General features: G+C 34.3%; 1 protein-coding gene and 1 long non-coding RNA gene across 2 annotated transcripts; one reads left to right on the top strand and one right to left on the bottom strand.

Annotated features, from left to right (window-relative positions):
- Window positions 1-255: 255 nt before the first annotated feature.
- Window positions 256-4,533, bottom strand: LOC114925769 (uncharacterized). Its single transcript, XR_011876465.1, has 3 exons — window positions 4,282-4,533; window positions 3,707-3,860; window positions 256-3,562 (listed from the first exon to the last, which is right to left on the bottom strand). It is a non-coding gene; the product is annotated as an uncharacterized lncRNA (long non-coding RNA).
- Window positions 4,534-7,068: 2,535 nt separating this feature from the next.
- Window positions 7,069-9,583, top strand: LOC112771383 (organelle RRM domain-containing protein 2, mitochondrial). Its single transcript, XM_025816113.3, has 4 exons — window positions 7,069-7,582; window positions 8,421-8,489; window positions 8,627-8,730; window positions 9,168-9,583. Exons 1-4 carry the CDS (start codon window positions 7,261-7,263, stop codon window positions 9,252-9,254), a joined length of 582 nt encoding a protein of 193 aa, XP_025671898.2. The 5' UTR covers window positions 7,069-7,260; the 3' UTR covers window positions 9,255-9,583.
- The last annotated feature ends 15,736 nt before the right edge of the window (window positions 9,584-25,319 follow it).

The raw sequence follows: 25,319 nt of genomic DNA, 5'->3' as shown, positions 1-25,319 counted from the left end.
TAGTTTAGTTGGCCTATACAGTACTTAATTCCTTAAATTTTTTCAAATTATATAGTGAGCAATCAAAATACGGCTCTAGGCTCTTAACTTGTTTTCATTCTTTCATCAATTTTTTTATTGTTGGATAAAACGAGTGAATTAAATAAACCAATTTTGAGATTTTTTTTTTTTTTTTTTTGTGTTTAAAGATAAGAAGAAACAAAGAAAAAACACTAAACATTAGGGATGTAGTCCCATTGTAATAACACTGTTAAATTTTTCTAAGGTTCATTCCATTCCAATTGCTGTATACCATTAGATGTTGCATATTTAGCCAAAACATCAGCAACTTGGTTGGCATCTCTTTGAATTAGATTGACTTCTGCTCTCAAATTTCAGCTTAAAATCTCTTTGATTTTAGTTACCAAATCATTATCAGAACTTTGCACTTGATTGTTTCTATCATTAACAAGGATAAAAGCATCCAAACAATTCGTCTCACAAGTGACCTCTCTAAACCCAGCTTTCCATGCTAGAATTAGCCCTCTCCAAATTGCAAAAAGCTCGCTTTGAAGAATAGTAGTACGTGGTAAAGAACCAGCACAACCACGCAACCAAGAGCCATTATAATCACGCAATACACACCCAAAACCAACAGATTCACCAAATATACTAGCATCACATTTTACTTTAATCGAAAATTGGGTAGGAGGAGACCAAGAAAGCAGCAAATAAGAAGGAGTAGACACATGATGTATATAAGAACTTATGAAGTTCAAATTGAGAAGCATGAATAAGAGCTATAACCTTACCCATTCTCCATGGATTAGCTGGATTAAAAACAGCATTGTTACGATCCCTCCAAATCCACCAAATAGTCGCCGAGAAGAGGAAGGCATTGGAATTCATGCCACTGCGCAACCAGCAATCTAACTGTTGACCGTGAACTTCCAAATTCAAACTATGCCAGATAGCTTTGGCCTTGGGGCACTCACAAAGACAGTGAGAAATCGTTTCAGGTTCAGTATTACACCGAGGGCACAAATCAGAGCTGCCCAAACCTCTATGAAATCGAAAAGCAGTTGTGAAAATTGCATTATGAATACATAGCCAAATGAAAATTTTGTACTTTTCGGGAACTCGAGTTTGCCATAACCAAAGCCAATTGGTCTGCTCCTCCCAACCGAAAACACGCTTACAAAGCCATAAGTAGCCATTTCTAGAAGAATAAATATTGGAAGGAGTTGCTGACTACCTCCAACCAGCCCCCTCTCCCATTTGACAATCTGGATTATATGAAAGAATACTCTGTTTAACAAGGTCAGGTAAGGGAGTGTGGCACCTCTCAAGCTTCCACTGTCCATCCTCCCAAAAATCACTGATATTACTCTCAAAATCAGAAATATGAACATACGGCACTTCCTTGGCCAAGCGACCTTCCATCCTCCATTTTCCAAACCAAAAAGATTGGTTAAGAGGACCAATATTCCATGTGAAACCATCTCTTAAAAGATTAAAGGCCTTGCAAATACTCCTCCATACATGAGATGCATTTCTGGGAGGCATGAAGAGACTAGTATCAAACTTTTTGAGGTATTTATGAAAAATCAGTTGGACCCAAAGCTTCTCTGGACAGTTAAAGAGCTGCCAAATTAGCTTCCCTATCAGAGCAACATTAGTGCAAGCCGGATCTCTAATGCCAAGCCCACCAAATTTCTTTGGGGTGACAACTGTATTCCAATTAGTCAGACTTGAACCCCTTCCATCAACCTTTCCTTTCCACAGAAAAAGCCGCATCATAGAAGTAATCTTATCAAATACAGAAGAAGGGAACAAAGATACCTGCATTCGATAAGTTGGAATGGAAGCCGCTACTGAATTAATGAGACAGCCTGCCGGCTCTATTGAGAAGTCTGCCCTTCCAGTTAGCAAGCCTACCTTTGATCTTATCCACAATACCATTAAAAAAGGCTCTAGTAACTCTAGCATGGTGAATATTAACTCCAAGATATTTACTCAAGTCTTGGGTAAAGCGGATAGAAGAGACACCAGTGAAGAGTTCCTTCCTTCTATTATTGACATTCTTAGAGCACAGAGCCTTTGATTTGTCCAAATTGATCTTCATCCCTGATGCTCTACAGAAGCTTTGGAGGGCATGCATAACACATTCTACCTGAGATTTTTGCGCTTTACAAAAAAAAAAAAAAGAAGATCGTCTGCAAACATGAGATGAGAAATTCTAGGACCACTCCTAGTCACTGCCACTGGATCCCAAAGGCCCGAATCAACCTGATTAGCAATGTACCCAACTAGGCGCTCCATACATAAAACGAAAAGGTAGGAAGACATGGGGTCTCCCTGCCGAAGGCCTCTTCTAGGAGTAAAACTGTCTAATCTATTTCCATTCCATAATAAAGTCAACGAGGAAGCTCGAACACAAGTCATAATTAATCTGATAGTAGCTGAAGGAAAACCAAACTTGCCCACAGTATGCTCTAGGAACCGCCACTCAATCTTGTCATAAGCTTTTTCCAAGTCTATTTTGAAAGCAAGAGTTCCTTTACGGGACATGGTCTGTTTCATGAAGTGTAGAATCTCTTGAGCAATGATTATATTGTCGGAGGCGCCCCTCCCTGGGATAAACCCACCTTGAAGAGGACCGATAATCTTTATCAAGAAAGGTCGAAGGCGATTAACAAGAACCTTTGTGATGACCTTATAGACCATATTACACAGACTAATAGGGTGAAAATCCTTGAAATAAGAAGGAACATCTACCTTCGGGATAAGCACAATAAGAGTCTCCATGATTCTTGTGTCAATAAGATTACCCCTGAAAGTACTCTTCACAAGCTACCAAATATCCACTCCTATAATTTCCCAATACTCCTTAAAGAAATAAGTCTGAAAGTCATCCGGACCTGGAGCCTTAAAGGAGTTCATGCTAAACACTGCTGCTTTAACCTCAGCAAGAGTCACTGGAGCAGTAAGTGTCTCACAAGCTTCAGCACTAAGGCTAGGCAAAGTAACGTCTCCCAAGCAATCCACTTCTACCTCCTCCGTAGAACAAAAGAGATTCTTAAAGAAAGAGGTGGCTTCTTGTTGAAGAATTTTTGAATCTGTAGGCCAGGAACCATCAGAAATAAATAGCTCGTTAATCTTATTAAATCTCCTGCGAACCAACGTTTGAAGGTGGAAGAACTTGGTGTTTCTGTCACCAAACCGCACCCATTGTTCCCTTGACTTTTGAAACCAAAACAACTCCTCCTGAAGTAAGATGCGGTTATAATCTTCATTAAGTTCCTTTTCTTTAATCCTTAATGAAAGAACATCAGTCACCTCCAACCTCTTTTGAATGGTGCTGATCCGATTCTCTAAATTCCTCTTCTTAGCAAAAATGTTACCAAAAATCTTAGCATTAAAGTCCAAGGACCCTTGCTTAACAAAATTTAAATTTGTAGGGATACTATAATTATTACCACTCCATGCATTTTGTACAACTTGCTTGAAGAAAGGGTGAGTACTCCAGACAGCTTGAAAACGGAATGGCCTATCTCCCTTTGGCTGAGAAATACCATAGCACCTTAATAAAATAGGACAATGATCAGAGTGAAGACGACATAAGATTTCAGCATAAGCCTCAGGAAATAAAGAAAGCCAAGAGCTATTGATAAGCATTCTATCCAGCTTCTTTGCGATATCTATATTATTCTGAATTTTTCTATACCATGTAAAATTCCTGCCTATCATTCGGAGATCAAACAACCCACAATCATCCAAAGTTGAAGAGAATAAAGCAGCTCTGTGATTGGAGAAATGACCTCCACTAACTTCATCTTCTTTGAGAATTTTATTAAAATCTCCCAATGTTAGCCAATGGCCTTCAAAAAAAGTTGCGAAATTAGAAAGATACTCCTAAAGAAGAATTCTATGCTTAAACCGAGGGCTAGCATAAATTGCACTACACCTCCAATTATAAGAATCCAAATAAAAATCAAAAGTAATGCATTGATCAAAGCTATTTACTAGCTGGCAAGTTAAGTTGGAAATTGAAGAGAGGAACCAAATTCTCCCTTTATGCCCAACAGCTTCAACAATTCCTACAGCATTATAACCAAGACCCTCCCAAAAGGATTTCAAATTATTGAAAGAAGAGTGAGTTTCAACAATAATAAAAAAAGATAGATAAAATTTATTAACTAATTCCTTGCAGTGAACCCATGCCAATTTGTTTGAAGCACCCCTAATATTTCACATCAAAATATTCAGTCTATCCATAATCAACAAAAGAAAAAATTGTACCCAAGCTTACGACTTCATACTGCGGCTTCTGCCATTGTCGTAGGTCCGCCTTCCACACTAACCCCTTCTTCACGCGCCGTTACATCTGTTTCATTCTGGTTCACTGGAGAAGATTGCAAAGATGATGGTCTGTGTCTCTTTCTTGCCGTTCCAATAAGAGGAGAATGAAAAACAATGCTCTGTTTAGCTTTTTCTGATAACGCTTCAGAGATGCCAAATACCTCAGCCTTATTGGCCTTGACCCCTTCACTCACCTAATTAGAACCAAGCTTAGTCTCCTTATGGCCCAAAGAAAATCCTCTTCTCTTTATGTTTGCATATTTTTCTTTATTTATTGTTTGGGTTTTATTGTTCATAGGCCCAATTGAACCATTAGAATTATGTGGACCCACCGTAGCCTTACTTTTCCTAACTACTTTATTCCATTCATTCCCTTCATTAATACCCCCATCCACAACGTGAATAGCCTTGCCTTTTCTACCCACTTTAGTCCACCTATTAATTATATTAACTCCTTCATCAAAAACGTGATTTGCATGCACATTCTTCTCCACAAGATCCGTACTATCCTTAACCAAACGGTCATTCCCGCTTATTGCTTCAAATTCAAAAACTTGCTTGACTTGGTGCACCGCCGGTGATAGGATCTTCAATTGATTGTGAGCATCAACCACTGTCGCACCACTACCTATCTTCTCCAAAGACGCGGTGGATGCCGCACCCAAGGAAGCTTGGTGAGAAGGAGTCTCTTTCAGTGAGCTTGGTGAGAAGGCTGGAGCTTTGTTACCGATTTTGCAATCTGCTAGTACATGTCCGTAACACCTACAAGTACCACTGATTAAATCTAAACTCTCATATTCAACGCAATATGTGCTACCATTTACCAACACCTCTGTGACAACAGAAAACCCTAGGTCTATCTCCACGCAAGCCCTTGCAAATCTTCCTTTCTCTGCTTTCTTAGTGGCGAGATCGATTTTGATAGAGTTATCAATTGCTGCTACTATACGACGCATCGCTTCTTCTTGATAGAAAAGAATGTTTAAGCCTGAAATGCGAATCCATGCTAAAGTAGTTCCAAAGGAAGCTTCATTCGGACGAAAAGATGGAGACCATGGTTTAACTGTTAAGTTATATCCTTGGATCATCCACGGTCCTCCCAAAAGAATCTTCTCTCTATCTTCAATCAAATCACATTTGATCATGAAATAACCAAAACCCATGTCCATAACTTCGTACCCTCTACGCAGCCTCCACACATGCTTGAGTTTGAAAACCATCGCTGAGTAGCTAAGAGGCTTGCCAAGAACTTTTATCATAATAGAATCCAAACAGGGTTCTGCTAACGCTTTGAGTCCTTCCTCAAAGAAAGTAATACTTGGAGGTTTGGAATCACCTTGTTTGCCTTGTACAGTAGCCAAATGATCTCCTACAAGTGCACCATCCATGCATAGAGGTTTAGGTTTAGAAGCTCCTACAACTTTATCTCGAAAAGAAACTTTCAAGCCCTTGTTTTCACCCTCCTTGATACCAGTTGATTCCGCCCCCAACACCCTCTTTAACACCAAAAGATCCCGCCCAACACTCTCCCCCCTTGTTGCTCCCTCCGGCCAGACCATAGACCTCTATGTGTTTCCCTCGTTCATATCTCTCTTGCAAATATTTGAGATTATTATTGATTAAGAAAGTGTTTAGAATACGGTAAAATTATAAAGGATGAATATTCGTCTCCTGACAATTATTTCGAAAGGATAACAAGATCTTCTAAAAAAAATATCTAATCTGATTTTTTCTTTTTTTTATTAAGAGTATAGTTGTCTTTCAAAATAATTGTCAGGGCCGTTTTGAGTTTTTTTTTTTCAATTATAAATAATTAATTTTAAAACTAAATTCTTTTATTTAAAATGAATAAAACATAGAAATCTAAAAATATTTTGGAAAAACAACCATTTGTACCCATGAACTTTACGAAAGCTGACAAAAGTGCCCATTAAAGAATGAAACTAATATTGTATCCATCAAAGATGGATTTCGTAAGACATAAGTACCCAAATCCTAAATTTATGTTGACTTTTTAATAAAATTCCAGAATTATCCCTACCATTATCTTCAATCCCTCCTCTCTTCTTTCCTAAATCTCAAACACCTCCATTGCCTAAAAACCCTAATTTCAATACCTAAAAATCTCAAATTATTATTTTCTTAACCCTAATCTCAATACCCCTTTCAGCAAATTTTAATTTCTCTTTATTCTTTCTTGTCTTCATCAGATGCTGGAGGAGATAATGCAAAGGTACATGGACAGAGTGATGGTAAAGGTGCTTCAGGTGATGGTAATAATTCTTTACTCGATTCATGGTTGAAGGAGAATAATGTGGGAAAGAAAAGCTTGTTCTCTAGGAGTAAGCAATCACTTGGTAGAGTTATTTGCCAAGCCGCTAGGATCGGTGGATTTCGCCATCAGGGGAGGAAGGATAATAATTCCGAAATGAATTCTGATTGTCTAAATGGTTCTGGATTGAATGGTGTTGAGATGAATCATCTTGCAACTGTAAAAAGAAAAGAATCAGAGTCTCTGTCTTTGGTTGACATGCTGAAAAGAATATTGTTGTTGTTTATGGATGTGACAGTGGAGAAGGAGAAAGATGAGGCTGACGGTTGGTGACGGTGGCGGTGATGATGATGTTGGTGAAAGAGGTGGTAAAATTGATGAAAAGAATAAAAAGAAGATTGAAATTTGCTGAAAGGGGTATTGAGATTAGGGTTAAGAAAATAGTAATTTAGGATTTTTAGATATTAAGATTAGGATTTTTAGGCAATAGAGGTGTTTGAGATTTAGAAAAGAAGAGAGAGGGGTTGAAGATAATGGTGGGAGTAATTCTGGAATTTTATTAAAAAGTCAACATAAATTTAGGATTTGGGTACTTTTGTTGTACGGAATTCATCTTTGATAAATACAACATTAATTTTCTTTTTTTAATGGGTAAATGTTTCCTTTTTTTAATGGGTACTCTTGTCAGCGTTCCTAAAGTCCATTGGTACAAATGGAAATGGTTGTTTTCCAGATATTTTTACTCCCCAACTGCAACAATAACATTGCTTTTCAGCTTAAACCGTAACTACCAAACCTCCCAAACCCTGCCAATGGCTTTGAGGGCGGCAGCGGCTATAGCTGCAGCGCAACCTTCGTCGCGCGGTTTATTGCGGCTGCTTTCGAGCCGTTCTGCTTATCCGCCGTCGACTACTGCCGCAGTGTTTGCTCGACAGGCGGTGGAGCCCAAATCCTCCGTCTTCGTTTCCGGTATGTATAATGTATTACTTCCTCATTGATTTTGAGCTCAGGAAAATTCAAAAAAGAAAACTAGAATTTCGCCTTTCAACTTTGTATTTTCATAAGTTTGTCAATCAGTAATTCAACTCTGCGGCTCTGCTTTGCGAATATGTTTTTTGTATTATGTGCCACATGATTATAATGGTTCAATATGCTTAATTGGATTTAGGGTAAATTATACTAACTTCCTTTTCCATGAGATAGGTGATTGGATTCCTTGATTTAGTGTTTAGGAGAGACTAGTGTATAATTTTGCAAATAGAATGGTGTTTGCATGTAATATTGCGTAGCTTGTGTGGAGTTCAGTGTAATTTAGACTAGTGAGGGCTTATAGTTATATATAGTTATTGTTTTCAGCTATAATATGGGTTTTGCTCGCTGATAATATGATATATGAGTGATGATTGATGAGGAACTAACTAATGACTTCCAACTAGCAAGTGTTGGTATTGTTGCGCATAATTTTAACCGAAATTGCTAGTTTTTGGACTTTTAGGGTACTTGTTTTCGACTCATTTGATGTTGGAGAAGGATTTTCTAGAAAGGGAACTTAAATATTTAATCATGTGATGCTTAATCCACTCATAATTACTCATTACTCATTAGTTCTGTTACTTACATATATGTGTTTTTAAATTTCAAATACCATCTTCAGCAGAGTTATCGTTTTGAATTTCTTATTATTCATACTTTATCAGTTAAAAATGAGTTGATTCAGGTGCTAAAATCTTTATCTGGCCTGCTTGGCTAATCCTTTTCTCTTTGACAATGTCAAATGTGTTGAATTTCTATATGTCTTTAATTTCAGGGCTTAACAAACGGACGACATCCGAACGCCTACTCCAAGAATTTTCTAAGTTTGGTGAAGTTGTTCGCAGTTTGTCCTCTTCTCATCTCTAAGTACTAAGTAGATATAACTTTCATAATGTTCTGCTTTTAACACTTTGACACCTCTGTTGTTTTTGTTTCAAGGATCTGCATAATTCATAATGGTTTCATCTGTGTTGTTTTCAGCTAGGGTGATGATCGATAGAACAGGTTGTTCTAAAGGGTACGGTTTTGTACAATATGCCACTATAGAAGAGGCTGCAAAGGGCATCGAAAACATGAATGGAAAGGTATGCTGGATTAAGCCTCTATGCTTAAACCTGCGATCTATGGGGGGATAATAAAGAATTTGTTGTTGATAACATCGTTGTTGCCTTACCTCGAATGAATGCATGCATATTTCATACAAATTAGGTTCCAATATGACATGTATTCGTGATACTAAGTGCTAATGAATGTGGCAACAGAACAATATCTAGAAGATGAAAAGGTCAAATGTCAACAATGCTTCCATCATTCATGAAAGCATGGCTTTAGACACTTTCAAAAATTTTTTGTAATGAGCTTTTTTTTTTCTAGCTAATTCATGCTGATGTGATCTAGGAGCTAAGTTCCTCTTGTTAATTGTTCTGCTAGGTTGATCTCGCATTTTGCTCTTAATTAGCTCTTTCTTTGTAAGCTTATTTCTCTGGGTGTTTGCTAATTATTGTTTCTCCATTCTCTACAGTTTTTGGATGGTTGGGTTATATTTGTAGAGTATGCCAAATCTATCCCAGAACCTAGACAGCAATGTCCCCGGCATCTCCGGCAGTAGAGGTCCGTAATTGGCTAAGACGATAAACAGGCCAAATCGTGGTGGTTTGTATTGGTGCTTCAAATTCTAATTAGAAGCATTAGTTTTTGTAAAAGTTTTAGATTGTTGTAGTTCAATGGTTCTCTTTGGATGGCGTGATGTTTCATAAATTTGATTTGTAATATCATTTGGTTGAGATGAGAGCCTAGCTAAGATGTTTTCATATTTTGATCTGCTAGTTTTTATATAATCTTATACGCACACACACGAGAAGAGGAAGAACACACACACACCATTATAACTTGTAAGCTGAATCTGTTTCTTATATTAGTGAGGACTTTGTTATTGAATTTTTTATATATTGAACTTATTAGTCTTAAAAATTGGGGCAAATCACAATAATAAGCCAAGGGGAGTAAAATTTTACACAATAATAAGCCAAGGGGAGTAAAATTTTACACGAATCAGCCAAAACGAAAATTGTTTCATGAATCCACCAATGTACGTTTATATGTAGTTTGAACCAGCTAAATTCGAACTCCATTCTTACATTGGGTTCGAATTATACACAAACACACGCACACACTACTTCGAACCAGGTGGGTTCGAATTATACACAAACACACGCACACACTAATTCGAACCAGGTGGGTTTGAATTACACAGTAATTTCTATGCTGTTAAAAAATTAATAATTTATTAAAAAAATTTTATTAAAAAATTTATTAAAAAAATTAATAATTTAAAAATTAAAAAATATATTTTTTATTTCATACATTGAAAAAAAGCTAACAAAATATTTAATTACGAGACTTCTTTAAAATATTTGTGATCTATCAATTCGAATTTCATACAATACTCTTTTTTTTTTCAAAGATAGTAGGTTATATTTCATTAATTATTGAAAAATGAAATACAAAGATGTCCAAAAGCAGGACAGCATAATGAAAAGTGGGGATTTCCCAAAAGTACTACACTGAAGGTATTCATTCATCCAACGGTGCGTGGTCGAAAAACGAAAAAAATCTTAAAAAGAAAGAATGATAAATCAAATTGAATGCAACTAAGAGCTTGCCTCATGGAGATGACGACCTAAACTGGGAGTTCTTTGGATTTCACGGAGCAACTTGACAGAGCTTGCTAGAATGGCAGACGGCATTGAAGTAGAACCTTCAAAAATCAACTGGTTGCGAGCTTTCCAGCAGTTCCAGCAAATGATGGCAAGTAATTGAGGATTACGGTCAGCATTCTTCAACGGGTTAAGCATCTTTGTTAATGCAATCCACCATGTCCAAAAGTCGTTAGGACTCTGAGGGGGAAGACAGTCACGAAGATAACTATGAGACCATACATCTTTAATTCTAGAGCAATCGATCAAACAATGAGTGACTGTTTCGGTTGCTTCATGACAGCAGGGGCATATTGGTGATATAGATGGGATGCGGTGATGAATCTGAGCAAGCACCGGGAGCCGGCCATGGAGAGCTTTCCAGATAAATAGCTTAATTTTGTGAGGCAAGTTCAACTTCCATAGATCAATCCACGGCTTTTTCTGTTGCATATAGTTAGGGCAAAGCTCTAGAGGCGGATGGTAAAATAAATAGCCAATTCTGTAACCTGAAACTGTATCATATTGTTTGGATTTGTTCAAATCCCATTGCAATTTGTCCCTACTCTGCTGAATTTTAACTGACAAAATCCTGTTTGCAACGTCTTGGGGAAATAATTCTTGAATAAGATTCTGATTCCAATTCCTATCTTCAGTAATTAGATCTTTAACTCTTGGAACCAACTCAGAGATAGCTTGTCTATTTGGCATGTCAGAAATCTTTAAAGGATACGGAGGAGGCAGCCAAGGATCCTCAAAGGTTCGGATATTCTCTCCAGTACCCACAGCCCAATTAAGACCTTTTTCAACAATCTTTCGGCCTTCCAGTATGCTCCTCCATCCCCAAGAAGGTAAGACTCCAATTTCTGCCGTTATAGCATTACCATTACTAAAGTATTTACCTCTTAGGATTTTGGATAATAAGGAAGTAGGCTGTGTTACAAGTTGCCAAAACTGTTTGCCTAAAAGCGCCAGATTTTGGATTCTGAGATCTTTAAATCCAAGGCCTCCTTCTTTTCGTGGGCGAGTCATAGTGGCCCAGCTAATCCAAGCCATCCGCCTTTCAGAACCTTTTTGTCCCCACCAGAACTGAGAAAGTAGAGAGTGAATTTCTGAGATTAAACCATCAGGCAACTTGAAGCAAGACAATGTATAAATAGGAATAGCTTCTCCCACTGCCTTAAGCAATACGTGTCTACCACCTGACGATAGAAGATTGCGCTTCCACTCTTGGATTCTTTTCCGAACCTTTTCTTTGATCATACTAAAAGAAGCCTTTTTCGATTTAGAGACTGTAGAAGGCAAACCAAGGTATTTATCTTGAGCCCCAATATGATTAATATTCATAGAGTTAGCCAGTAGTGTACGAGTAGTGGAGGGAGTGTTGTGGCTAAAGAATACAGCAAATTTATTAAGATTTATCCTCTGGCCACTGATGCTTTCATAAGAATTCAATAAATGCAGGATATTTGAACATGCTTCAGGATTAGCCTTACAGAATAAGATGGAATCATCAGCAAAGAGGAGGTGGTTGACCTTGGGACATCGCCTATGTATCTGAAGACCCTGAATTAGTCTGTTTTGTTCTGCCTTGTGTAGCAAGAAGGAGAGACCTTCTGCACAGAAAAGAAAAACATAGGGAGATAGAGGATCTCCTTGTCGAATACCTCTATTTGGTTTGAAGAAACCATAAGGTTGTCCTTCCACAATAACAGAATAAGAAACAGTTGTCACTAATTCTCGAATCCACATGATCCACCGGGAGTCAAAACCAAACTTCTCCAATATAAACCAAAGGAAGTGCCATTCCACCCTATCATATGCCTTACGCATATCTAGTTTTAGCGCCATTCCCTTTTTTTTGTTCTTCAAGTAATGCATACACTCGTGAGCAATTAGGATATTATCAGAGATTAATCTGCCTTTAATAAAAGCACTCTGCGTAGGACTAATTAGTCTATTCATCATACCCTGAAGTCTATGTACAAATACTTTGGAGATAATCTTGTAAAAGACTGAAGATAGGCTTATTGGTCTTACCTGAGTCATATCTTTAGCATCAGAAATCTTGGGAATAAGACAGATTTGAGTGTGATTAAAACCCTTCAAAATTCTGCCCCCTGAAAAGAAGCTCTTAACTGCTCGAAACACATCACCACTAAGTATGTTCCAGAAGCTTTGAAAAAATTTTGCTGTCATACCATCATCTCCTGGAGCACTTTGGGGATGAATGCTAAATGTTGCACGTTTCACTTCCTCCATAGTCACTGGTCTTTGAAGCCTACGGTTCATGTGAGCTGTAACCTTAGGTTCAAAATCAGTAAACAGAGGTTCAGGGTTCTCATGACAAGTGGAGAAAAAGATGTCCTTGAAATAGGATTCAGCCACAGAAGCAATACCAGCATTTGAAGTAGCCACTTCACCGTCACTGCCAGTTAGTTGCCAAATTCTATTCCTTCGGGTTCGATTTCTAAATTTCTGATGGAAGAAAGCTGTATTCTGATCGCCAGATTTGAGCCATTTGACTCTAGACTTATCTTTCCAATAAGATTCCTCATTTTACAATGCTTTTTTAAGTTTGTCCTCTATTTCTGAAATGATGTCGCCTCCATGAATTCCTGCTAAACGAAGTTCCTCTAATTCAGACTGTAGTAAATCAATCTCCACCTTCAAACTAGATCTGTATTCTTGCTGCCATCTGACAATCTTATGTCGACAACGCTTTAGTTTTTGAGCTAGGATATACATGGCTGAACCATCAATCTATTCGTGCCAAACCTCTTTAACAATCTGCCTTATTTCATCATTGGAACACCATCTTTCTTGGAATTTGAATCGGCGTTTAGATCTCTCAATTCTTGGATTAGAGTCTAAGAGAAGAGGGGAGTGATCCGAGCCTAATTCTGACAGTCTAAGAACCGTTGCATTGGGATAGAGTTGCTGCCAATCAACTCCTACCAGGAATCGGTCCAGTCTTTCCTGTATCAACTCATCACCTCTCCGTCTATTTGACCAAGTGAATGGTCTTCCGTCCATACCAATATCAATCAGAGAATTATCATCAATAAAACTGTTAAAGGTTTCGATAGAAGAAGGAGATTTAGCACCCCCACCTGCTTTCTCCAATTGACTAGAAATGGCATTAAAATCACCCATTAACACAACCTTACCATCAAACTGTTACGTGACTGAAGTTAATTCAGCAAACTGAGCCATTCTATGTTGATCATTTGAACTGAGATAGACACCTAGAACACCATAGGGATCATTAGAACCAGCTGTCAGAACTGATGCCGCAATGAAGAATCTACCATGCTGCAAAATCTAAACAGTGCAACCATCCCTCCATGCCATTGCCAAACCCCCTGATAATCCATCCGGATCCACAATAAACCATTCCTTGAAACCACAAGATCTTAATTTTCCTTCAACTTGTCGAGATTGATTTTTTGTTTCACAGATAAAACCAACCTCGGGGGAGTAGGATTTGCAAATCCCTTTAAGATTGTGGATTATCAGGGGTCTCCCCAAACCCCGACAATTCCACGAGAGCAGTTTCATATTTCTTTGGGTGCCACTTGAAGGCTGGCACCCTCCACCGTCATAGCATCAGAGACAATATCATTGAGACAAATTTTCTTTGAAATTTCTTCAGTACCATTACCTCCACTCCTCCGTTTGAAACCTATCACAGACTTTCTGGCAAGTTGTTTCAGGTTTGGCTTTTTCTTCTTCTTTTTAAGCTTGGATATGACGTTGTTATTGTGTTGGACATTATTCATGGGATAGGATATCTCCAATAAAGCATTAGAAGAAGAATTAGTATCAGTAGTCGTACCTGTGTTTTCTGATTCACCCTCATTTTCTTCTCTAGAACCCGAATTGGCAGCAATTTTTTCATTATTCTATTTTTTCTGATCATCTTGCACACATATTTTTGAGAAACTATCAAAAAGCCAAGCAGGTGGAGATTTTTTCTTCGGTTGAGCTGGAATAGAACCATCCCGAGGTTGGTTAGGATTGAAGGAAGCTCTCTTTTCAGTTAAACGCCTACCGACTTGATCTGCCTTAAGCCATTCACCAACTTTATCTTCCTTGATATTGTTTTGGGCAGAATCATCAATAAAACATTGGCAGTTCTTAGATTCATGCCCCAATTTTGCACAATAAATACAGAACACACCTATACGTTCATACCGTACTCCAATTTCCAGCATTTTCTGATTAGGATCAAGCAGTTTCAGTGTATCCCTCACTCTTTTATCACCGTTCAGTTCCACTTTAGCCTTCACTATGCGTGTATCTTTGCCTCTAACTTCAAATAGAGCAACATCTTCAATTTGACCAAGTCTCCCACCCAATTTTCGTCCAACCTCAAGTGTTTTGTATTGTTCAGGCAATCCCCAAAATTGTGCCCATACAGGAAAAGAAGAGATGTGATTATCCTTCATGTTTATTGACTGCTTCCATCTGCGAACATGAATGACAAAACTCTTGAATAACCAAGGTGAACCTCTCTCAATTTGAGTCACATCAGAGTCATTCTCAAAGAAGAAAAATTGAAACTGGTTCCTGGATTTTTTGACTACTCTGAATCCTTCTGGTTTATTCCATATTGCATAGAGAGCTCCTTCCATGGTACCTACGGAAAAGATCCGATCTGAGAAAATTCTTCCAGAAGAAACATCTTCATAAGCTAAAACGATCAAGTCATCCTCCTGATCACTATCAATTATATGAGAGTTTTGTGTCTCTGATTTGTTGCTCATGGTATAGAGAAAAACAGAATTGGTATATTTCAGAGAGAAATAAGATATATGGAATGGGTGAATTAGAAAACGAAATAAATTAAAAGAGGAATGAATTGGGAGAGAAAACGAAAATTAGGGAACTAAGTGGAAAAGAAATTAAGAGAAGAAAGTAGAAGAAAGACTTTGACGAAGAAAAGACAAAGAAAGGTGTAACAATGGAGGCGGCGCAGTGAAACCCTAGCAGAGCGTAAACGAACTCATGGGGCGCTGGATGAGGAGTACGTACTCCCGCTAAAAATTGGATAAAGTAATTAATGATATCTTACTTTTTTCATACAATACTCTTTTGTCCATTTTTAATAGCTCATGAGTATTTTTTAATAAATTCTTTTAATAAATTTATTTAAATTATACTACAAAAAATATTTTATCCTATGCAAAAAAATTTAAAAAAAATAGCTTAAAAAATGTTAGGAGTACTATAAAAATTTGTAATGTTCTAATAACTTAGGTAAATACATGCATGTAATCAAATTTTAAATAAAATACTCTACAGTCAATAATAATTTAGAAATGAAAGAAAATATTTTATTCCATACAAAACAATTAAAAAAAATTTATTCTAATACAAAATAATTTTTAAAAAATGACTTAAAAGATGTTATGAGTACTATAAAAGTTTGTAATATTCTAGTGATTTAGGTAAATACATGATAAAAATATTTTTTCTTTAAGATCTAAATTATTATTGACTATGTAGAGTATTTCTTTAATGTCCTAAGTCATTAGGATATTAAAAATTTTTATAGTACTCCTAAATTATATGGTGATTCGAATTATACTCTATATAAAAATTTGTAAAAATTTTTATAGTACTCCTAAATTATATGGTGATTCGAATTATACTCTATATAAAAATTTGTAATATCCTAATGACTTATGACATTAAAGAAATACTCTACATAGTCAATAATAATTTAGAAATTAAAAAAATATTTTTATCATGTATTTACCTAAATCACTAGAATATTACAAACTTTTATAGTACTCATAACATCTTTTAAGCTATTTTTTTAAAATTATTTTGTATTAGAATAAAATTTTTTTAATTATTTTGTATGGAATAAAATATTTTCTTTCATTTCTAAATTATTATTGACTATGTAGAGTATTTTATTTAAAATTTGAGTACATGCATGTATTTACCTAAGTTATTAGAATATTACAAATTTTTATAGTATTCCTAACATTTTTTAAGCCATTTTTTTAAATTGTTTTGCATAGGATAAAATATTTTTTGTAGTATAATTTAAATAAATTTATTAAAAAATTTTATTAAAAAATATTCATGAGCTATTAAAAATAGAAAAAAAGAGTATTGTATGGAATTCGAATTGATAGATCACAAATATTTTAAAGAAGTCTCGTAATTAAATATTTTGTTAGCTTTTTTTTAATGTATGAAATAAAATATATATTTTTTAATTTTTAAATTATTAATTTTTTTAATAAATTTTTAAATAAAATTCTTTTAATAAATTATTAATTTTTTAATAGCATAGGAATTATGTGTGTGTAATTCGAACCCACCTAGTTCGAATTATTGTGTGCGTGTGTTTGTGTATAATTCGAACTCACCTGATTTAAATTATGTAGAAATAGAGTTCGAATTTAACTAGTTCGAACTACATATAAACTTGTATTGATGAATTCATGAAGTAATTTTTATTTTAGCTGATTTGTGTAATTTTAGTCTGTCATTGACTTATATATATTTCTTACCCAAAAAAATTGTATATTATATTCCAGATGTTGAGTAAGTTTATTCCTTCTTTTTTCATACAACAAAGCCTTCCATAAACGGATGAACCAATGTATACACAACTTCGATTAGTATCATTATAACCGGCAAAACATTTGGATTCTCCCTTAACTTTTGTTAACGAGTAATGCATGATATCTAACATAGGGATGGCAACATGTATTCTACCTGCTGATATTTAATCTGATCCAACTCGGTCGAGTAGAGTTGTTAATCTAATTCGCAATGGGTATGGTAGAATTTTTGTGTACGTTGGGTCGGGTGCAGGTTGAGTCTCAACCCTACCCAACCAACCTATATCTTATATATGTATATGTTATACTTATATAAAAATATGTTTCAAGTAGATGTTAACCAAAGATTTCTTATTAAATGCGAAAAATTCTTAAGAGAAGATCATTAATTGATAATTTAATACTTTTTCTTTACATAAAAGTTAGATCCATTTTAAATTATTATCAAATTATATAATAATATTGTATCTTTTTGGTAATCCGTGAATAAAATCGAATACCCACAGATTAAAAATGGGTAGAGCTAGGGTTGGATCCAAATTCTATCCTATTCATTACCACCCCTAATCTAATTAACAAGAGATGTGTGATTTATTTTAATTTTATTTCATATATTATATAATATATTGTATCAATTTACTTATTTTTATTCAGAAGATGTGGTGAGATTTACATGTGAAAAGTTGTACAATCTATTCGTTGACAAAAGTAGGAGTAAATTACTATTCAGAGATTATTTAAGTTTGACAAACAAACTATACTAAATATAGAAAGATGTATTCAGAAAAAAACTTAAAAGTTAAATTTTGACGTGCTTTTTTTCAAAATTGTTTAAAAAATATGCGATGATGTATAGAAAATACATGAATACTAGAAGTTCCAGCATTTTATGCAAAAATCATTCTGAGAGTAGTAGTAGCTACCAATAAATGGTTAGCACAAGACAAAAAGTAAAAACTTAGGGTGCCAGCGCATAAATCAAATTCAATGCTAGACACATCAAATATTTATGAGGCAAGTACATTACTTGGATTAAGTGATGATTGAACGCTCCCTTTCCATTTAGCAATGTGCCAGCACTATCGTTGTTGCTTTCATATCTAGCTGCATACTTTGAACCCGGGCCATTCCACGAGTCATTTTCTTAATTTTGTGCTTCAGTGAAACGGCTACGTGAAGTTGTCATGAGCCCTTGATTTAACACAGAAAATACAACATAACAACAACAACATGGTAGATGGAATCTTTCGTGTGAAAATTTTCTGTTGAAATTTCTTGCATAATCTTTATTAGATCTTCTTCATTAATACTCAAACTTTTGTTTTTTGTTTAGTCAGCTTGGATAAGCAACTTATTTATTTTTTTTTGAAAAATAAGTTTATTTAAGTTTTTTAAACAAAAATGCTTATTTTAAAAGGACAATGATTAAAAAACTTTTTATTATAAAAAAGTCACTATTTTTAACTTTTTCATAAGCATTTTAAATGACTTTTTAAAAGATCACAAATTAATTTTAAAAATTGTACTAAATATTAATGTTGTGATTTTTTAAAAATTACAAAGAAATTATTTATGAACCTATCCAAATTGATTAATGCATGAGAATTACTAAGAGAATAAGTTATTTTTGCAATCAATTCCAACAATTTTTTTTCTTCTTATAACTCTTCTCCTTCTTCTTTTTTCAACTAAAACTTTAGTTATCAATTTTTAAAATTATTAGACCAATTTAATTAAATTTAATTGCTAAAATGACTTGGTCAAATAGCATCATCCTTATAGTATTTGCCACAATTTGTATCTAAATGCATCACATTTTCAAATGTATTTTGAAAAACAAAATGACATTTACCTTACGGGGTAACATTTTAATTAGTAAAGGTATGCGGCCTCGATCTTTGGTTCTCATTAGGGGGTATTCCAGATTTGATCTGGTCTAAAATTTGATTCGGACACAGAGAATATTTTTTTGGATTATGTTGTGAGTAAATTTGATCCAATTTAAAATCATATTTTATTATTAAAATATATACTTTGCACTGAAATTAATAATAAAATATGATATATTTTTATACTTTAATTAATATTTATTTATATTATATGATATTATTTTTATTTTAAAATAATTTATTTTCATATAACTATTATATAATACTTATTAAAATCAATCTTCAAAGGTTAGATTTATTAATTTATTATATAAAATTTTTAAAATTATATACACTTAAGTATGTATGAATAATCCACCTAATTTAACCTGGTTTATTTGGGTTAATTTAAGAATAAATTTGATGTTTTAAAATAAATCCATTTAGCTTAAATTTTGGTTTGATCTCAAACGTGTGTGGACCAAACTTGCATTAAATTATTTTAATTTGTGGAGTAGATGCGACTCCTTTAATAAAGTTTGACTCAGACTTTTTGACTCTGTGTCGAAACATTGCATAGAATGAATAACTTTATTATCATTGGCACAATCTTATAAATAGAATTTCTCAAGTGTTTGAATAAAAACAGGATCAAACTGAAACATTAACTCGAAGTGAAGTTAAAACTTGAAAGAAACAAGTAAATACTGGAAAAATAGTGAAATAACGAATAATATTTAAAAAATTGAAAGACGATCGCTTGTATTTTAAGTACGTACTTATTATGCTATATCTTCCATTAGATTCATTAATTTGTAAATTGTGTCTAAGTTTCCAAATCTAAATCTAATGAGTCGACGAATTCTCAAGAAAAGTACTCAAAAACCTCTTTCGATCTTATTTATAGGTCAAAATCATTTTATACCTTCTGAGATTACTTTAAATTTTATTCATGATGTCCTATCTTCTTGTGCTCTAGCTCGAACAGAATCTAATAAAATATTTAAATCGAGTCCAGTTTTAATTAAATTTAGCTTAAATTGGTTATGTGTATCTTTAATTATTTCTCATTATCTTAATATTATCTACTAGATAGTCTAACGTGTATATCAAATAAGGATCCGACTCCTCTAAAGTTATATTGTCACTTTAAAAAAAAATATATCATTAATCATTTTTGGATTAAGATAATATAGATCACAGATAATAAATGTTACAAATTTAAAGGTGATTAAAATATCACTTTACTACTTTACTAACATTGTCACTTTAGATAATTTTTTTCCGCCAAACATATATTTATCTTTGATTTGTATTATAAAGATTTGACTCTTGTTTTTTAGTATTTGGTAAATTTAAGTATATAAGGATTAAACAAAGATCAATTCTGCAACGAAATATTATGATTTTATTTGATTCATGTAATTGACTCATCCAATAGAATAATGCGTTGTTATAGTTGATTCTTGAGGATTCACACATAGATGCAATTCCATACAATGACAAGTGACAAGGGACAGACATAAACAATTAATACTAAATGCACAAATGGGCCAAAATGAAGAAAGGCCTATGAAATCAATTCCGGAATGTACCAATGGTGTGAGACCAATACCCTATTGCGAAGGCAAACTCAAGAGAGAAGATTCAAGTTAGTGAGAGCTACGAAACACTGGATATTTTTCCACTTAAGTGCTTTGTCACCATATTTGGTCGTTATTATGTGGTGAAGTGGAGCCTAACGAAGAATGACATTAAGCCATGAAATTGAATGCGGTTTCGTTTCTCAGCAGCTTCTAAGAATAAGACACAATTTCGCCTGCTATTTCTGTGTGGGCCTGTTGGGCCCAGAGTTGCCAATTTTCTTCCATAACACTAGGAAACAATAGAGTTTTCTGGATTGCAAAATTTGCTACTGACATATACCATATGATATTTGTGGTCGATATTGGGTTATGATTTATTTATGAATGTGCTACTTACTACCAGTCTACCAGGCACCAGCAGCCGGTACAGGTGGGAAAGTAGGAAACACGACACTTCACTTTTTCTTTTTTGTGTGGGGAAAGAATCTTTTTTTTTTCTCCCTTATTTTAATTTATTGACTTCTTATTTTCTTCATAGTGAAAATTTTCTTACATCAATAACAAATAAATTTAAAATGGCTCACGATAATTAAACTAAAAGGAATAATTTAAATAAAATACACTCATGAAGACTCAAGAATTCACAATAGTAATAAAAGAATATTATACATCATAGAACTTAATTTTAATTATTTTATTAGTTTTTATAATTTTACTAAATTTATAATTAGATTCTTATACTTTAAAAATTTTCAATAGTTCTTACATTAATTTTAGTTTATAATTAAATTTTTGTGGATCCAAAAAATATTTATATTGACAAAATATTCTTCTCCAAATTAATCAAGATTCACATTTAAGGACTAAATTCCTAATGGTTAATCTCCTTTCATATCCAAAAAGGCCAAAAAGGCAAAAACCCCTCCCTCCTTTCTCTTCACATTTTGACGATACAGATCCCTCCATCCATTCTTCTCTGCTTCAGCCTTCACGCTCTATCTTGGACAAAACATGCCTCCCTCAGTTCTTGCCTACTTCATGCTTATCTTTTTGTCTGTGTTTGTCGTTGTTAAAGACCCACTTTGCCTTCTTGTAGTTAATGAAAATTTTTTAATTATAAAATTAAAATTAATGTAAAGACTTAATTTAAAATTTTTAAAATATAAAAATTTAATTACAAATTTAATTTAGATCGTGCATATTTTTTGTCTCTCTTTTCTTTTATTTTTTTTCTCTCTCTTCTTCTTTTTTTCTTAGTCTCATTCTTTCTTTTTTTTTTTTTTTAGAAATTTAAATTTGAAATTTAAATCTAGATTAAATAATCTCTTTGTAGTATTTTTCTCTTTTTTGTGGTGTATTGATTTCTTTATGCATGTTTTGAATATGTTTTTGTAGGTACGAGATAAAATATAACAAAGATCTTTTTATCTGTAAAAATATTTATAGCTTTAGACAATATTTAGACAGATTTTAAGAAAAAGAAAAGATATATTTCTGTATTGCAACCCTTTTTGTATAGATTTAGAAATAAAAAAAATTGTATCTGTTTCTCCTGTATAAAAAAAATTTATTGAATTTTGTGTCTTTTTTCATACTATAGTTTAACATAGAATTTATTTATTTTCTTGTTTTTTTTTTTTTGGTGACTGAAATAAATTAAACAAAGAAAAACAAAAGAAACAAAACAAGGAACTGCTTAAATAGAGGGACAGTCCCGTTTAAGACTACTCTTAAACTCCTCCCAAGGTGAAAGAAGCTCCACATACGAAAGTTGTAACTTCATCGCCATCTTTGCCATAGTATCTGCCACCGTGTTTGCATCTCTCATAATCAAACGAAAGTCAACACGCCAATTCCAATGCATGATATCTCTTATTTTGAGCACCAGTGGATCAATAAACCCAAAACCATCTTGAGTAACAAGATTAAATGCTTCCACACAATCTGTCTCACAAATAACATCTCGTTGACCCACATCCCAAGCTAAGAGATATCCTCTCCAAATAGCAAACAATTCTCCTTGAAGAATACTATTACTCTCAATCATTCCTAAACACCCCCTTTGCCAGCTCCCATTACAATCTCTAATAACACAAGCAAAACCAACACTATCACCCGAACCAAAATAACTAGCATCACAATTAATCTTAAAAGTACCAATGGATGGGGGATTCCAAAAACCATTTAGAGTAGAGGGAAGGGACATACGTTGTAATTCAAAAATATTTCTAAGCTCCTTTTCTAAAGTTAATGCCAGACAAATGACTTTTTCCGGAGGCCAAGTTTCGTGGGGATTAAAGATGTCGTTATTCCTTGCTCGCCATATCCACCAAAGTCCCGAAAAGAACTTGAACGGGTGCTCTCTGCTATGATACAAGAACCAGTTCTTCAAATCTAAAGGATGACAAGGAATATCCAACCTTTGCCAGACAAGCTGAGCTTTTGGACAATCCCGAATACAATGTATAACCGATTCCTGGCTAGAAAGACATCTTGGACACCTATCCGATGACGACATCCCTCTTCTAAAGCGAAAACTTGCAGTAGGAAGAGCCTCCTTAAGACACAACCAAGCCAAAAACTTATGCTTTTCCGGAACAAGCTGACGCCAAAGCCAAAGCCAATTCTCCCTCTCCTCCCAACCAAACAGCTGCTTACACAACCACAAGTAACCATTGCGTGAGTCATAGACTTTGGCAGCAGACCCACTCCAATACCAACCCACTTCCGGACCTGCTTGTTCATCTGGATTGTAAGAGAGAATATTATCTTTCAGATTTTGAGATAAAGGAGAATAAAGAGTATCCAAATGCCACCTACCAACCGACCAAATATCCTGTATCCGGAGATTCGAATCAGAAATGTGGACATAATCCATCTCATTAGATAACCGTCCTTCTCTCCTCCAGCTAGAAAACCAAAAATTCTGGTTCAAATCTCCAATACACCAAGCAAACCCATCCTTCAACACTTTCCAAGCCTTGCAAAGACACCTCCAAATGGGAGAGTCCTTGTTCTTAGGATAACTAAAACAGTCATATAGAGATGATCGGTATTTGGCATCCAATAATTGGACCCATAGCTTGTTTGGCTGCTGGAAAAAAGTCCAAACTAGCTTCCCAAGAAGAGCAATATTTACACAATAAGGATCTCTAATCCCCAAACCTCCATATTTTTTTGGAGTAACTAGTACCTTCCAACTAACAAGATTCAATCCTCTTCCATCAACTTGTCCTTTCCAAAGAAAATTCCTCATCATAGACTCCAATTTACTAATGATTCCTTTGGGAAAAATAGAGACCTGCATCTGGTACGTGGGAATAGCAGCGGCAACAGAATTAACCAAGCAGAGTCTACCAGCCCGATTGAGTAAACTCCCTTTCCAGCTTGCTAGCCTACTCCGAATCTTATCCAGGACACCATTGAAAGCTGAACGAGTCACCCTAGAATGGCTAAGGGTAACTCCAAGATACTTGCCCAAATCCTGGACAAATCTGATAGAGGATACCCCAGTGAAAACCTCTTTCCTTGTTGCAGAGACATTCTTGGAGCAAAGCGCTTTAGACTTCTCCACATTAATCTTCATCCCAGATGCTTTGCAAAAAGTCTCTAAAACCAACATCACATTTTGCACTTGTCTCTTTGTAGCTTTACAGAATAGAAGCAAGTCATCCGCAAATATTAAATGGGATATTCTTGGTCCCCCTCTAGAAATAGCAACCGGCTCCCACAAGCCCAAATCAACCTGATGACTAATAAAGCATGCCAGTCGCTCCATACACAACACAAAAAGATAGGGTGACATAGGGTCTCCTTGTCTAAGACCTCGGCTAGGAGTAAAGCCATTCAGACGACTCCCATTCCAAAGAATAGATAAGGAAGAAGCAGTGACACAATTCATAATCAAATTAAGTGTAGGAATAGGAAAACCAAAGCTCTTAAGCAGTGACGGACCCAGAAAATTTATGGTAAGGGGGCAAAAATAATTCACATTATTATCAAAAGATATATTAATTTAAATTTAAAAAGAGCTCTTTTATAAAAGCATTACTACTCGCACTATCAGATTTCATAAGATAATAATAGAGATAAAAAACAGCATCTTATGAAATACTATATTCCAATTAATTGCTAAATTCATCAAACCAATCAGCATTAAATTTACCAAAAAAAGTCCCAAAATATGTTTGTAGAAAATTATATTCTCTTGGTTGACAATGATCTTTTCACAAATAAATTTGTCTAATTTCATCTCTGTCATTTATATCATAATTTAAAATTTTGGGTCGTTGTTCAGGATCAACTATGAAACTTTTTACATTGAATTTTAAAAACTTTTTTTTATTAGAAGAGACTAATGAAGTGACTTCAGATTCTAGTGGTAGCTTTCTTTTAAAATATTTTTCCATTATTATTTCTAAAAATAAAAAATATATATTCTAAATTAGTAAATTGATCGATTCACTTTAGAAATTTATATGCAACATAATTATATATAATAGAATAGAATGAAAGATAAACAAATAAATAATAAGGATCACTAAATCAAAAATAAAATAAAATATATAAATTCATGAAGAGAATATAAAAATAGATTAATACCTAAACTATAATTGTTTGAATTAAAATTTGCAATCGAAAATATGAAAAGAGAAACAATAAAATTGAAAAAAAACATAAAATCATAGAGAGCTGTATAAAACAAAATAGAGAATTTAAAATTTACCTGTTGATGAAGACAAGATGACCACTAAACAAGGAATAGAAAAAAAATGTTGAAAATATGAAACTAAGAAGAGAGTTTAAGAGAATAAATGAGTGACGACTAGGATTTGAGAATGAGAGAAGACTAAATTTAATTAGGTTAACTCATAATCAAAATGATAGCAAGATAAAATGGATTCAAGGTTTTAAATAATTAGTTTAATTTATTTGTA

Source organism: Arachis hypogaea, chromosome 18 (assembly GCF_003086295.3).
Source record: "Arachis hypogaea cultivar Tifrunner chromosome 18, arahy.Tifrunner.gnm2.J5K5, whole genome shotgun sequence".
Classification (NCBI taxonomy): Eukaryota; Viridiplantae; Streptophyta; class Magnoliopsida; order Fabales; family Fabaceae; genus Arachis; species Arachis hypogaea.
This window is presented reverse-complemented; position numbering and strand designations above follow the sequence as displayed.

Bases quoted from the DNA above. Each gene is read 5' to 3' on its own strand.
- LOC112771383 (XM_025816113.3), top strand. From the start codon at position 7,261: ATGGGTAAATGTTTCCTTTTTTTAATGGGTACTCTTGTCAGCGTTCCT. The intron at 7,583-8,420 runs GTATGTATAATG...CTTTAATTTCAG, and splicing joins ATCCTCCGTCTTCGTTTCCG to GGCTTAACAAACGGACGACA. The intron at 8,490-8,626 runs GTTTGTCCTCTT...TGTTGTTTTCAG, and splicing joins GTTTGGTGAAGTTGTTCGCA to CTAGGGTGATGATCGATAGA.